General features: G+C 27.8%; 1 protein-coding gene and 1 long non-coding RNA gene across 3 annotated transcripts in view; one reads left to right on the forward strand and one right to left on the reverse strand.

The window, feature by feature from the left end:
* LOC126899326 (uncharacterized) overlaps window positions 1-16,294 on the forward strand; it is a 143,749-nt gene that overhangs the window by 55,687 nt on the left and 71,768 nt on the right. For both annotated transcript variants that reach the window (XM_050674120.1, XM_050674118.1), the window contains exon 4: window positions 10,945-11,301. In XM_050674120.1, coding sequence (XP_050530077.1) covers window positions 10,945-11,301 — 357 coding nt within the window. The remainder of the gene's footprint in view (window positions 1-10,944; window positions 11,302-16,294) is intronic.
* On the reverse strand, window positions 14,668-15,732 carry LOC126899334 (uncharacterized). The gene is made up of 2 exons (XR_007702550.1): window positions 15,482-15,732; window positions 14,668-15,236 (listed from the first exon to the last, which is right to left on the reverse strand). It is a non-coding gene; the product is annotated as an uncharacterized LOC126899334 (long non-coding RNA).

Below are 16,294 nucleotides of genomic sequence, written 5' to 3' on the forward strand. Positions count from 1 at the left end.
CTCATTGCCTCAAGCCATTGAACGTGATATCCAAAAGCTTTTTGCCTCGGGTTGTAGTATATTATTAGCGTTGATGCGTTTTTGGATTTTTAATGACAATTCGTCAAAAGTATTTACAGAAAAATTTTCAGAACAAAAAAAAGTTAACAAAAATAAGATACAAAAGAACTCTATAGTAAACTTAATGCTCTTAGGCGTTATGTTATTCTATAAAGAATTTATTATCGAATTTATATTTTGGTTTCTTTAGTTTTCGCAGTTTTTCGAGTGAACGTGTTGTTTAAAATAATGTCATAAGATTCTCGACTTGGGAGGTTCGATTTTAATTAAGTGGTTTTTTTTTAGATCTGTGATTGAGAGTTCGTTTGAATCGACGAGTTTGAGCTACTTTACGGATCATATTACAGCTGCTACTTAGTTACACATATTTGTTTGAGTGAACAGTTTTCTTTGTGATTTTGTAGGAAACAAAAAGATAATTATTATTACGTTTCTCGAGTAAACGCGTTACATTTTGATGAATTTTTTTTTTTATTTTATATAATGAGTTATTACGATATTATTCTGTTTTTAATATTTTTCAATGTGATTTGTGGTGTATTGCTGATATTTTTATGTTAAAATTGAACATTTTATATCAAGTATATAAGTTTGTAAAGAGATATCTTTGATATTAATTACATCATTTATGTAACCCAACCAAGTACCACGGAATAAAATTAATTTAAAGTAAATTACGCCTTTGAAATCTAATAGGTATTATAATAACTACCTACTATTTAAGAATTAATATCATACTCGTTAACAATATTGTTGTAGACGATGTTAATATTTTAGTATAATTAATAACTACGAGTAAAACTATATTATTTGTACTATGAAAGTTTCTTTGACTAATATATTATATAGTGCAGACTTATGTTAGTCGTTTTCAATTTTTCCTATACTTGGATTATCAGTAATTACATACATTTTAATAATGATCGCATCAAGGTTTAGGCAATAAATGAAATAATTTTTAATAACTGGGTTGTCTAAATAAACAAAATATAAAAATCAAATATTTCTTACATGTAACGGTAACATTTCGAGTTTATAAGAAAACTATGTTCAATTAAAAATTTATGTTCCATGATTATAGATAGAATATAAAAGAGACGTATTTTAGGAAGCTTTTGCCCCCACCCCTCTGTACCAATGTAATCCATATATTATAAAGTCAAAATTTACGAAATATGACACTACAAACCATCAATTATTTTTGGGATATTGTATAGCAAAAAATTTTATCTATCATTCATACCGTTTTAAAAAAAATTGGACAACTTATGTAAAAATAGTTCTAAATGCACCCCTGGATTAAAACATAATTAGTTTGTATTCCTAAATGTGAGGAGTTAGTTAACTAGCTTTTATTAAATAAATGTTTACTGCTTAGTAAAAATAGAGTTATAATTGGCCAAAGTTATTTGATGTATAAATGATTATTTTTATACACGTACATTATTTGCTCAATTGTTAAATTAAGTACTTTTCAATGTATTTAAAAAGATGCGAGGGAAACTTTCACCACATTGAACGATAAAATGATAATTAAATATTTTTAGAAAGTGGTTAATTAGAATTTCGTAGAAATGTGTGCGCACGTTTTTTTAAGTCCTTGTTGTGGTATGGAAAGGGCATATTTTAATATGAAATTATGTTAATGTACTTTGATAATAATACACGCAAAAGGACGGACGAGGTAGGTATAATGATAAATTAAAAACATTGCGATAAGACCCATGCAGTCGCATGTCAACCGATTACCAGTGATCGGATCGCGCCATCATTGTGCTGTTTACCTAAGCTAATAACACAACATTACTGCCTTCACCATACTTAAAGCATAATCCATTATCAGGACACGCAAACAATATTATTGTTTAAAAACATTATAATATTTTACTTATTCTCTCACACAAATATTATGTCGCCGCCTGTTGGCACGGTGCACGTAAAAATATAGTTGCTGTTGCACAATAAACAAGGAAATAATAAATTATGCTCGTTGGTTTAAGCTTGATTTAAAGTTCCTATGTATACTTCATATAATTTGCAAAATTATAAATGGAAAGTCTAAATAATTCTGAATTTTAATTAACCGCAGATTTTACACAATTAAATTTAACCCAATGTAGTTTAAAGTAATAGTATTTACCAATAACAGTTTTATGTTGTCATATTAATTTTTCACAAAACCAGTTGGAAAATTTTACAAATATCTGTTTTATTAAGTGAATCCTATAAAATTTGTATTATTTTTCACACTTCTTAATTTTATTTAAACTTGTCACTGTCATTATAAAAGTAATGGTTTTTGTTACGGTAACACAAACACAAAAAATATTTTCTTTAAAAATTTTCTAAAAAGTATAGCTGAAGAAAAGCATATCAACAATATAACATTATGATTACTTAGGGTTAAATACATTATATTTTGTGTAGTCGAATGATAACGTCAATGGTGTAGCCACTCATAAAAATTGTTTGTAATAAAATGTACAATGAGAATTAATTTAATGCTCCCTTCTAAAAAGTTTTCTAGGAGTAATTTATTCCTAGAAAATATTTAAAAATGTGCTTTAATTTGTTCACAAAATGAAATTGTATCCCGTTCTTTTTATTTTGTTTTTAACTTTTAAAGCTCTTAGCTGCAGTGAATACACAGGGGTGTTATGAATTATGTTTATTTGTCGGCGCTACCGCAAGTAGTATGATAAACCTTTAATCCAAAGTTTTTTCCCAATCCAAACTGTAAAAACCAAAAAAAAAAAAAAAAAAAATAGGTCAACTATTGTAAAGTTTAACCACGGGAACAGTTTATAACTAGCGTGAAGATAAAAAGTGCATTGCTGTGAAACCTCAAAAGTTGCTTCGATTTGTTCACGCCAAAAACAAAAACGTTGGTCTAACATGAAAATGATAATGTCGTTTAATAAATAAAAAGTCTTCTTGTCTATAGCAATCGTTTGTCCGGATGTAAACAAGAGCAATTCGCTTTCGACTAGGATAGCAAAAAAATAGATGGAAGGAAAAGAAAAATAATACTCTTTCTTTTCAAAAAGAAAACCTGATATTGACGATATCGCGTTTCATTTTTCAAATTTAATTTTACCATTGAGTTTACGACTTTTTCCCGAAATTTGATTCCTATTTTATCTTTAGGTTTCAACTGGTATAATATGATCTCGCAGCAATAACATATCGACAAACACCTAGATATCGGGTAAGAAGGGTTTTGGAACCGAGATGTTATTATAACAAGGGATTATGCCTCATTTGTAATATTATAACTAATTATCTGAAAAGATTCAAGTAAAATATTTTGCAGTTCTAGCTACATTGAACTATTTATCTTTTATCATCAAAAGCTACAGTTTGAATATGTTTCAATGGGCTCCTTAAAAATTCTCATTGAAAACAATTAATATGCTTAATACGCAATAAATGTTTTATAATTTCAATTATATAACTAAGCAACTAAAATATAATTTTGACCCAAAATAAATATAAGGAATTGTGTGATGACCTTTTGGGATTATATTATATTTTGACCGATGATAATGGCGTGGTAGCTCTACATGTATACGTGTAGTGCTGATAATGACCAAAATTCGATGCTTTACGGGAAACGCAAACTTGGTAAATAGCAAAACTTTTACAGACGTCAAAATGTTGAATTGATGTTTAGATACGAAGAAAACGGCAATCAACTACGATGCGGTTGATACTACACACCGGTGGTATCCGACAGAGCGACAGAAGGAAATGGTCATAATGAAAGCTGTAAACATTAAAATAATAATACCGTAACGGTTATAACCTAGTTGAACCGTCTAAGTTTTGACGTCGCTGACAACATGGTTTCTCTCAAGTTATTTCACTTGTCACTCTTATAACATACATATTGTTTTTATTTTCAATGAGTTTTTTTCTTGTAATGTAGTACTTGTTAAATTATTTGAACAATTCATTAGCTAATATAAACAAGCTAAAATGTTGAATAAAACAAAATGCTCATGACGGTAAAATTAAATGACGGCGCTCTATGTAGTCAATATTGCTACACCACTGCAAATAAATCTTAAATTTTGAGTAAATATTGCATTGAAATTTCTGTTATTGATCTAATAGATTAATGTGTATGATACCTTAATTATTTGATTAGCTTCTAAATATTGATTAAGAAAAAACAATAAATTCAGCTAATGGATATAATATTAAAACAGTCGGCCATTTTCTTGTAGATGCTATGTGATAATATGTATAAGTCACAAAGAAATTTAATAACAGAATAAATTCAATATTAACGATACTTTCAATTTTTATTGGATTTTATTGAACTACTATCGCATATCATAAAGTCTTGTTTTGTTAAAGAATAAACAAATTATATTGAAAAGTTCTTTACAAAGCGCATACAAAATGTAATTATTTTTTCTTATTCCGAGTAATGAGTGAAAATAACAAATATTGTGTCGATAACAACTAAAGTGTATTGATATAATTCATCCGTTCTTTGTTAGCATATTTCATTGTTACATAAAATATATTTGACTCTTTCCCATTATCCCCTAAAGGTTTATAGTGTTTCGTTTCAAACTTTCCCAATTACTTTATAATAATATAGCCATTATTTAATAACGACGGAGCGCAAAAAATATGCTTTTCTCCTTATTTCTCCAGCCTCCACCACTATCGTCGTTAAAATATAGTATTACAAATTTAATTAGGTTCCATTCCTCCCTTTGGAATTTATAACGTTCAGTCTTTCCGACGGCGTTACCCATAATTTTTGTTCAACCCGAGTATTATTATTATTGTTATATTGTGTGTCGTATAATATACTCAGAAAGAGTGTACGTTATTACACTCGAATCGCTAAAAGGAATTAGTTAAAATATGAGCTAAATGGCTTGTCTAGACATCTTGAGGGGGATAAGAATTACACGTTTGACATGAAGATAATATTGAACAACTACATTGTATAATTTGTAAGTTGTTACGATGAGTAGATTTACTCTTATGGCGTTCTGAATTGTGTCCAAAGTAGTGTTGGAAGAATAATATTATTGCTGTCATAAAGCTATTCCTGTTTGTTATTATGATATAAAACATAATAGTGTGTTAACTACTGTAAAAATAAGAGGGATCTTATGCTACGTTAATCATCATATTAAAAAAAAAAACTAAAAGTTTAAACTCATTGTGTATTTACGCATATATACGTAAAAAAGATGTTATAATTTCTAGTTTTTTAAAATCCATTAAATACTTTGTTAGTTAGAAGTGGATATATTTGTATTTAGCTATATTGATACGTTTAAATATTAAAAGTTATTATAATGTTACATTGAATTTTTCGTTAAATTACATTATATTATTATATTAATTAAATTATTTATACAAAAAATTAATAGGCATTTTTTTATTTTTTTGCAATATTCTAAAAGTCAATATGCCAATATTACTAATTTTTAATTCTCAACTATTTTAGTTTTCACATATTAATATAATAAAATTTTATAACATATAAGCTTTGGGATTTTAGCTACATGTTTTAATACTATTCAATTTTATATATTACATGAAATTATCAAATTGATTAAATATACTTTTTTAAATGATATTTGTATTTTATAGATAATTTTAAGACTCTTGTTTATTTTTGTAAATTAACGATATTTAAATAAGCGTATTGAAAACTTGGTTTTGTTTTGTTGAATTCTTTTGAATATTTCATGATAATAATTGCATAAAAATATTTTTTTCGTATAGTAGTTATACATCGATCAATTAATTAAAACTTTATAGGCTACTTATCTATATTTCAAAAGAAAAAAGTGAATGTAAATAACTTAATAAACTGCAATTCTATATTTGTTAGAATTTATTTAAAACTAAGAGAAACAGTTTTAAAAAGTCATTACGATTTAAGTATTTTATACAAGTTTTAAACTTTTTGTAATTTACTAGAGTAAATTATATAATAACCTTCCAGGTAATATTTTGTATGTGGTTTTTTTTTTAAACATTATTTGTAGCGATCTTTTAGTAACTTTGTTATGTTATTGGCAAAAGACTAATTAGAGTTTTTATTAGCTATCAATATAACAAACTAAAATATTTTATACTGCGATTATGAGAGTTATTATTATATCTTGATTTATTTACTATTTACATAAATTACCAGGATATAATAACTAACGTGTTATACATGTATTTAATAAAATTCTATCATAATGTAATTTTGAATTTATTTTGTGTAAATAGGCCATAATTAGTCGTTTATCACTAATGGTAATTGGTTTAATTTAAATAATATAGCTATATTTTTAATTACGCCGAGTATTTATTAGATTTATGACGAATAAATTTAACTGTTTAACAAATACTAGCTGATAGGGTCTTGAGCTTATTGAAATGAATATTTGTATTACTTCATTAACACATAAAAATCGTTTTTAGAATTATAAAATACCTAAGTTATAAAATTAAATTTAAATTGTCGCAATAATTGATCCCATAGTCTTTTGAATTTATGAATAGATATAAACTCTGCTAAATAACAATGGAATAACTATTATTTGTTATTCATTTTAACTACAATAAAGTTCTGTATATAACTATGCAGTGCATAGCATTAGCTTAAATTATCATATGACCCACGTCAAAATGAATAGTTATAGCGGTTACACTTTCGGTGACCATTGCGGTTTTGTGAATAGTATGTACTGGTGAAGCTTTATCGATGCGAGTGTTTTAATTTAAAAATAAACACTGCAGAATATTTAGTAATTTTTCCCTAAAACAATATAAAATGACTTGACAAAACTTTTTACTTGCGTTAAATAAAATGTGTTTTATTAATTTATACCCATACATAGTAATTACTTTTTGATTTAAATCTTTGTTATTATAAAAAGGTAATTTTATAAAAAAAAAAATATTTTTTTTTTTATAAAACATATAATTATTTTATATTATAATAATTAGTCGTATCAGTATTTAAAAGTTACTACAGTTGGAGTTTTCGCAAAACACGTACAACAATTTATTTTAAAACCTAATAGAGTAAAATAATTGTCAACAAAAGTGATTTTTATACTAAGTCGGTTTCTTTTTCTTGCAGCTCTCAAAGACATTGTAATCGTGACTTACCTATTCCCCTAACTGTGATATTTCATATTATCCATTTACTTAGTGTTACTCATTTTGGGCCAACGAAAAGTAATCGTCTGGCCGAATCCATTGAATGCGTTTTCCCAAGAATACTCAACCCCGTCACCTCCATCCCTCTCTTATATAGTATCCCTTCCAAATTCAGACATTACTTACTACCAGCGCATTCCGATGCTCTATGCGTGCCCCTCAACGCCTTTCCGTCCATAAATCTTTATTAAAATTTATTATACACACAGGCCTCGTGTACATTTTTTTCTCATGCTAACGTTTCCATACACATTCACATACAGTGATAAAAACACACACATTAGACTCGACTCAGTAGTTTTTAAATAATGCTGCTTAACAGCAGCTGTAGGACTCGTAATTTTATTTATTCATTTTGGTATGTGTAGTTTTTCTTTCTGTGTAAATATACACATATTTTTTTAATGTAATGATTTACGCATGCATAATACTGAAAAAAATACTTGTATAGACGTTTGTGCAAACAACGATGGGGCTATTAATTTTCCGCACGTATACTCATTTATTATTTATATGATGTTTCGATTGCAAACAAAATTTCCAGTTTTTTACTTCTATCATATGTAATTTAATGTTTTCGTTGTCGATAGTCTTGAAATAACGATGATTGTGATTATACAGTGTGTTCAGTAATTAAGGAAACAGGTGAATTGTTATAAACAATGAGAACAATTAGAAGCCCGTTTTCTTATTTACTGAATATTTTTTTATATACTTTAAACATGATGCAAATAAATCATATTTTACTTAATACGTGAAGAAAACACTATCAATTTGTATTAACTATATAATTCATATTAATTGCGCATGTAATTTATGTGTTTTACTGTAATATTTATGTAGCAGAAATATTTAAAATTAAAAGTGTATCTTAGATCTAACTGAAAACGTTCGTAATTTGACACAACTTAAATGGCCTCTTAGACTACATTAGAATAATATATTTTTTTAAATCACAAGTATTACTTATATAGACTGGATATGAAATGCGGACAGAGTATATGTTCCGAGTACGGGATTCACCCACTTGCGCTACATACTCAATACATGCATTGAAATCCATGCAACTCATTAAATATTTGTTTTTAAAACCGACATTGATTCATAAAATTTTTTTTACAAGAATAAGGCTAAAAAATGTCTATTCTGGAATTTTGAAAAAAATAAAGACTGTTATTTTTGTTTATTTCTTATTAATTCTTATATGCTTTGAATGTACCCTAATATCATGAGCGTTCTCATAGGGAGAATATGGGTAATAGAACCCTCCGCGATGAATTAAATAAATAGATGTATTTTGGAGGGGGTAGTAAGAAAATTTATTATGTATTGCATCAACAGTTATAAGTGTTGTTAGTTAGATGTATCTACCTATTCACCTATATATATATATATAAACTAGTGTGTATATGATCATGACTTAATGAATGAGAATAATATACGTACACGACAGGCGGGCGCGTAACGGTGGAAGTAATATGGAAGATAGACGGTTGTTAATAAACAGCTCGTCGAATTTTTATCATATACAAAAAAAGGTCGAGTACACGTATTTTGTCCTGTCGACACGACGTTAATTTTCCGATCCCTTTGCATCCTTTGCTACCTCCTCTAAAGTTGATTGGTGTCCCGGAAAGTTTTTTTGCACTTTGTAGTTGTACGTCCAACGACTTTTTAATTACTTTCGGTTCAAGATACAATTATTGTTATTGTTTTATTATTTTCATAATTTGTATTGACCGCTTGAACAACGTATATGAAATTTAACGTTTATACAAGAATGGTGATAATTGTTTTCACGAATTACGTTAATGGTTCATGAGTATAAGATTTCCGGTCACGAAGGAAGTATAACGTGTTAACATTTTTTAGAAACCTTTCAATATAAGTTATTCATTTTTTATTGCTTAACATTGTTAGTTGATTTAAATTTTAAAAATATTCTGTTATCCAAAAATAATTAAAAACTTTAAACTTTTTATGTTTCCTATAAAGTACAAAAAATCTTTCACTCTTGATTCACTGACATAATTGGGAGGGTAGTAGTAGTAATGAAAATTACACATAAAAATGTGTAATCCCTTTTTAAAATAGCTATAACACTGCACGTCAAAGCATGATAATTAAGTCAACTATTTTTTGTGCAATACGATTGATTTCGAAGAGCTTAACATAATATTTAAAAGTTGTCAGTTATTTGGTACAAATATTTCATGGAATTATTACCTGGAAAATTCTATACACGCTCTTTTGTTCTCTAATAATTTTTAACAATCAAGAAAAAATCTATAAGATTTCTTTCTTTGTTGTTGAAATTTTCGGTCATCGTTAATGGTCATGATGTAAAGTCGACAAATCGTAAAAATAAAACCGTTTATTAGCTTTTTTTTCCGGTGTTTGACAAAATATTACTGCGCCTAGTGTGTTTAATGTATCTAAAGTAAGTTTTTTTGTAGTTGCTAGTATCCAATAAGATTGTTAAGACTCACGCAAAACAACAATAATCTTACCGTTTTTATATTAAGTCGTGCTCGTAAAAATACTAGTCGACTATAAAATGCCCACCAAAAACCATTTGGGATACTTGTCTACACTAAAAATCGTTTATTTAATAGTTTAACTAATAGAAAAATAATAATGACAGATATTTTTGTACCGTTGACGCGTATTTGAAAAGTTTCAATAAGACGCACAAAAAACTTATTTGAATTATAAGTAAGTTAAGGAGGTGTATATGAATGAAAAATTCCAACTTTACTTTAAAGGCAAAATTTAAAGCTAATGAATATCAGCATAATACTTGTTGATTATATCATGAAATATAAAGTAATCAGTCTTCAGATTGTCAATTTAAATGTTAACATTTATGTATTTAAAAAGTCTCTTCTAAGTTGGAAGTTACATTAATTACTGAACTATTTAAATTTCATAAAATTAATCAATCTTAACTTTAAGAATACGAAAGTTAATAATTTGTTGACAAATAAAAAGTCGATTACTTGACCATATTTATTGGGATGTCTCTAATTGTCATATACAAATAGAGATTTTATAAACCTATTTTTCTCGTAGAACTTTTTTTATAACTTATAAAATCATATAAAAAGCAATTTTTATAGTATTATAGGAAATGTTTATTGAGATAAATCAGAGGGTTTCCCGAGTGAAACGAAGATATAGCATTGCGTTTTATAGTAATCATTATATTGACATTTTTAAGATAAAATCTTTGGATCAATATTTATTTTTTTGTACAATACACAATCATAAAACTTCATTTTGATCACGTTCACTCCGACATGATAATATAATATCATGTAGAGATGATATACGCACATAAATATATACACAGCGCGACACGTTTACACTCATAAGAGTACAAAATAAAATCATCGGTTCACCGACTTGTAAATGTAAATCTTCGCGGTAGTTCGAGTATGGCATATGAATATTTTATTATATATCAGAAAAATACGATATTACGAACAAATTTCTTATTAGAGATTCATTCACGGTTTTTATTATCGGCTTGGCGAATGAATGTCACGCGTTTCATTGTACAGATTTCCTGAATCCTTAGAATATAATTAAAAATATAATACCCAAAACCCAGTGATTAAATTTTGTCGAGTGTTGCCATTCAACATTTGAAAATACTTATTTTAATGTAAACAAAAATCTGTTTTACAGGTGGTGTGACGCTCACGGAACTAAGGGTGCCCACTTCGGTAATGGCAGGTGTCAAATCTGGTGTCGTACTCGACTGCCTTTACACGCTGAGACCGAAATCTATCGGTCTAGTAGTAGCTTGGTATTTCAATAATAGCGCTAGGCCCGTTTATCAATGGATACCTGGACAAAAGCCACTGAGCATCGGAGTATTCCGACACCGTGCCAATCTCGATTACAGGGCTTCCGACAACAACGAGACAATGCATCGAGCTCTGCACATAATCAATCCAACAATTGAGTTGACTGGCGACTATAGGTGCGTAGTGTCCACGTACCACGATGAAGATTTCATGATCAAGCGAATGATCGTTTACTGTAAGTACAGAGTTTGCAATTTTTTAAAAAGATTTTCAAGTTATTTAATAGAGTAAGGTCGTCCGGTTCGGCCTTAACGTAGTTTATTTTCCTCGAGAGGCGGTACTGTTCAATAAATTAAAATGTATAACTATGTCAAAAACACACAGATATGTCCGTTGTGTATGATACTATTATCAAACGATACGATTTATGTATTTATCAAAAACTTAAAGGGGTTGTTTCTTTTTTTGCCTCGTAAATGTAATAAGAATTTGAGTTTTATCTGAATCATTATTGAACTGATACATGTAGTTTAGCGCGAAAAAAATTAATTATAGATCAAATTTGTAGGAATTAGCTTTAAAAAACTCCACATGAAATATTAACTTTTTGATCGCTGAAAATGCGTGGAAAATTATATTAAAACTCATAACATCAAGTTGTCATTTATACACTAATTTATGACTGGTCAAAACTTCGCAAGAAATTGAATAGTTATTGCAAGAGTTACCCATCTTGTTATGGACATGGTTGTATGTGCTAGGTTATTTATAATTTGAGACTGACTGTAACCCTTTGCATGGTTGCGTTATTACTTGTTGATAGATCCACAATGTCATTTCACTGTATATGTAGTGTTACGCTTCTGTTAACGCACCACAGTATTGGTAAACCTATTAACACGAGACATAGTCATTACGAAGCATAAATGGGTTTAATAGGTGTATTATAATTTATACATAGAGCTTTGTCATTTATGGAAATAGAGTGTTATTTAATTAAGGCAACGTATTGTGCTTTATAGAGCCGAGTGATTTGTAGATCGTATTGAAGCTCCAATGACTTAGAAGACATGAGACTAACGACTTGCTGTATAATGACGTCTAATGACTATAGAATGAATTATCATTTGAATTTATTTATCATAATATCGGATTAATAAATTTTTGTTTCCTTTGAGTAGCTACGAGGTATACACAATTTTCTATAATCATTAAGTTTTCACTTTCGATGGAGTAATTTTAGTTTTATTAAATTTTCAAACTGCAAGTAAATATTTTAAATGTCTAGTACAAATTTCAAGATCATTTCTCGTCAAAACAAAAACAATTCTCTTTGTTTGCTATTCAAATCTTCTTTACACACTTTAAGATGGTATTGTATAAAAACCTAGGGTTTAAAGTAGATACTGTAATACGTCGGTAATTAGACATCTACTTTATGCTTTAAGAATAGCTCATTAACACATAATTATAAAGTAACAGGAATCTATTATAACAAAAAAAAAAACATTTTACAGATTTTTATTTATATTCAATGAGGCTCGAAAGTTAAAATGGAGTTGTATAAACAATGAATATTTAACTTTTATCTAGTTGTATCAACCTTTGTCAGACTATAAATGTATTTACAAGTCAATAGTATATTTACATAATAGTTAGAAAAGGAAGTTGCTTAAGGCAATGAATTTTAGTATGCACCTTACCTTATCATAATATTAGTAGTTTAGTAACTTACAACTGTGTAAAATGATGATAATAATGACGAAAAAAATGTTTAAAGAACATGTAATAGGTTTTCCTCATTTAAGTATACATAACAGCACAAAAATATTAAAATTTGTAATTCACACGTTATTTAGTTTAAGTATTTTAATTTCATTTTAAATTCATTTTAATTCATTTTAAATTTCAATTTAAATTATTTTTATTTGAAAAATATTTATATATGTATTTTTCAATTTGATCGCAAAAGACGACACTGGTATTTTATTGTGTCATTGGCGCTATTCAAAACTAGGTCTCCGAAAAAACGTATTTTGTATTTCGGTGCCAGATAAAATATTGTGAAGATTCAACATTTTGGTTCTGTTCCAAAAACTAAGTCCTACATTGACAAATTTTTCAAAGTTAAAAACAATCTTAAACTTATTTTTAGGTTAAGTTTAATAATTTAAATATTTTGTACTGTTGTTACAGAATAACGGTAACTGGATTTTTTCGATATTTATTATAAAAGAATACTTTGATATAACAATACAGTAAACATTTTTGTGTATAAAATTTTGTATAAGATCCTTACAGTGTTCTTACTGTAAACTTCTATTGATATATGAAATATATAAAACTAATAACACTGTTTCAAAAAATAGTAGGAATTTTTAAGAAATATCCATAATGTGATTTACATGTATAAAAAAAACACTTAAATTATCAAACTTTTTATTACGTTCATAAAATATAGCAGAAGTTTTGGGTAATTTTAAATTTTAACTAAATCGCCTAGAAAATGTATTCTTTTAATTTTATGGTTAATAAAAACTGTGAACTTAAAAAATCTGTTTCCCATTTACGATTTTTTTAAAACTAATATTTACATAAAAACGGAACGTGTCGTTTTACCAATAAAATTTCTTAAATTTTTTTATCGACAGTTTCTGATATCATTACATTTTATTACATAAACTTGAGAAATGCATATATTGAAATAATGGTAATACGAGTATTTATTAAACGAAAAGGTTTAAACAACAATTTTAATGTACGATCGAAAGTTTGTTAATCAAACAAACTTTTACTTGCATTTTAAAAGGCTTCGTATTTTTCTCTTTCAAATACTTTTGAATTTATATGAATGGCCGTTTGATTTTATGATTTTTAACGAGTCCCGTGAATTACTAGTAGGTATACAAATGAAATCAATAGTAAATCGATAAAGAACTCTTATGCAAGTTCCATATGAATTGATTAAGTATACGTCATGCAGTACTATTTGAAAGTTTTGATGTCCTATATGTACCTGTATTATACTATGCCATCGAGTATCCGCTGTGCAATATAGGTGACAGCGGTAATACGGTTATGAACCCAAAGCTTTGCGGTCATTTCGCTTAACCTATAGACCACATATGATCCTAGCACGATTTTACAGCGAGAGCCAAACATATCTTAACGAAGTTTAGTGTAATAAAATAACAGTGTGTACCATACCGCACCACCATGTACCTCTTGAAAGTAGTTGATTTTATAGAATGAGCACAGGTGTAGAAGACAGGTTAGTGGTCTAACGTTACTACTTAAACGAATGCTATGTTTCGATATCGAAATTGTCTTATTGGGTCTAATATTAAACAAAATTAAATATTTAGCCAGACTTTTAACATTTATTTGTTCATCTGAGAAACGAAACAAAATTGTTTATCATTTTTTTATACATTTGTAATAGAAATTTGTTTCACTCCAAATATCAAGATAAACAGACTAGAATTGTTCAAAATACAATTTCATGGGCTAACATCACCAATGAACATTAACTGTCACCATTTTTATAACTAAGAAAAATTTTAATTAAGTCCAATTTTCGACATAAAATAATAAATTAAAATTTTCATGTTAGTTAACTATATATATTTTTATATTGTTATAAAAAATAATTTTCCATACAAAAAAAATATTTGTTAACTTTATAAGTGTAACATTAAAATATAAATTGATAAAGACATCTAAAAAAGGAAATATTCTTAACTGTTCATTCACTGGTGATGTCATCCTATCAATCGTTCTGTTATTTTGATAATATGATAATATTGTGTGATGTGAGCTCATGGAATCTGTTGAAATCTGTCCTCGACAAATGTTCCAACATGTGTGATTCTCCTTGCTTTACAAAACATTGTCTGCTTTATATACAAGGGTTCGTCAAACGTGGTTACGCATAATGTAACCTGTCATTGTAAGTTCATCGATGCCTATAGGATTAGTAAAGTTAAACGTATTCATTATAATGTTATATCTCTGTATATATTCACGCGAAAAATGTTTGCAATATACGCCTCGTTTGTTTACTCATCATCGACTATACACCACCTGTGTCTAAATAGGTTTTTCTAACGCTGCAAGTTCTGCCTGTGTGTAATACAATGTAAGAAGTTATTTTCCTTTTCGTGTTTTCATCTAGATTAACAAACAGAGCATTAAAAACAAATTTTAGTTTGAAAAAATTTGCGTTTTTTTTTTTAAATTTATTTTTATAGTTTTACTAAGAAAAACAATAACTGCTGATTGAGAAAAATCTTAAAGGGTACTATCATAAAACCAAGGATATCTATTTATGTCTACTTACTCTTATTTATTTTTAACATTTATCGCAATCGTAATTTATTTATACAAACACATTTCTTCAATTATTGAATACATACCAACGCTAACGACGGTCGCTTGTAGCTGCACGGAATTTGCATATTATATTTAATAATAAGAGTTGATTACGGCTAATAGAAGTTTGTACGGCATTATTGACATATTGCAATTCAATTTCAAACAAGTTTTTCGCAAATTTTGCGAGTTTAAAAGTTGAAACGGAAATGATGACGAGTGGATCGAGTGTTGATAAAATAAACCAATTCCGAGACTTTTACTTAAGCAACTTCAACGGATTTTGATGGTCGGAGATGCATGTACGTCAAATACACTAAAAAAGAAACGACTTTTGAATTCGAAGTAAAAAATAAAAATTATGTAGAAAAACTCGTATAAAATTCTAATCTTATTTAGAAAATTACAGTTTGGGTTAGAAAGTATTTTTATTTAACATTGCTTGACGTGCACACTAAACGCGTATGTATAGATACATCATAGATGTTGAGATAAAATTGTTCTAAAAATTATAATGCCTTCTCTTGCCTTCGTTGTATGCAATATTTTAGTTCATATAGTTTATGACAGGAGGTTTCTCAAATGAATGTGATTTCTAATGATATCTTATTTTATATTTCACTTTCTTTTTAAATTTAATTGTATTATAGAAGTCTAATCAGCCTGACGTGGTTAAAGAGTCGCGTAAAATTTACACTTGCAGTACTGAAGCAGTGCTTTTAAATCACTTATTATAAATTATATTATTAAAGTAACTTGGATTTTTGTTACAATAATAATATTGAAATAATAATTGCAATCGTTATATTATAATTTTCCTTACAATAACATCATGCACATTTTTTTTTTTTTTTTTT

The sequence above is a fragment of the Daktulosphaira vitifoliae genome, unplaced genomic scaffold (assembly GCF_025091365.1).
Source record: "Daktulosphaira vitifoliae isolate Bord-2020 unplaced genomic scaffold, ASM2509136v1 Scaffold_2, whole genome shotgun sequence".
Taxonomy (NCBI): Eukaryota; Metazoa; Arthropoda; class Insecta; order Hemiptera; family Phylloxeridae; genus Daktulosphaira; species Daktulosphaira vitifoliae.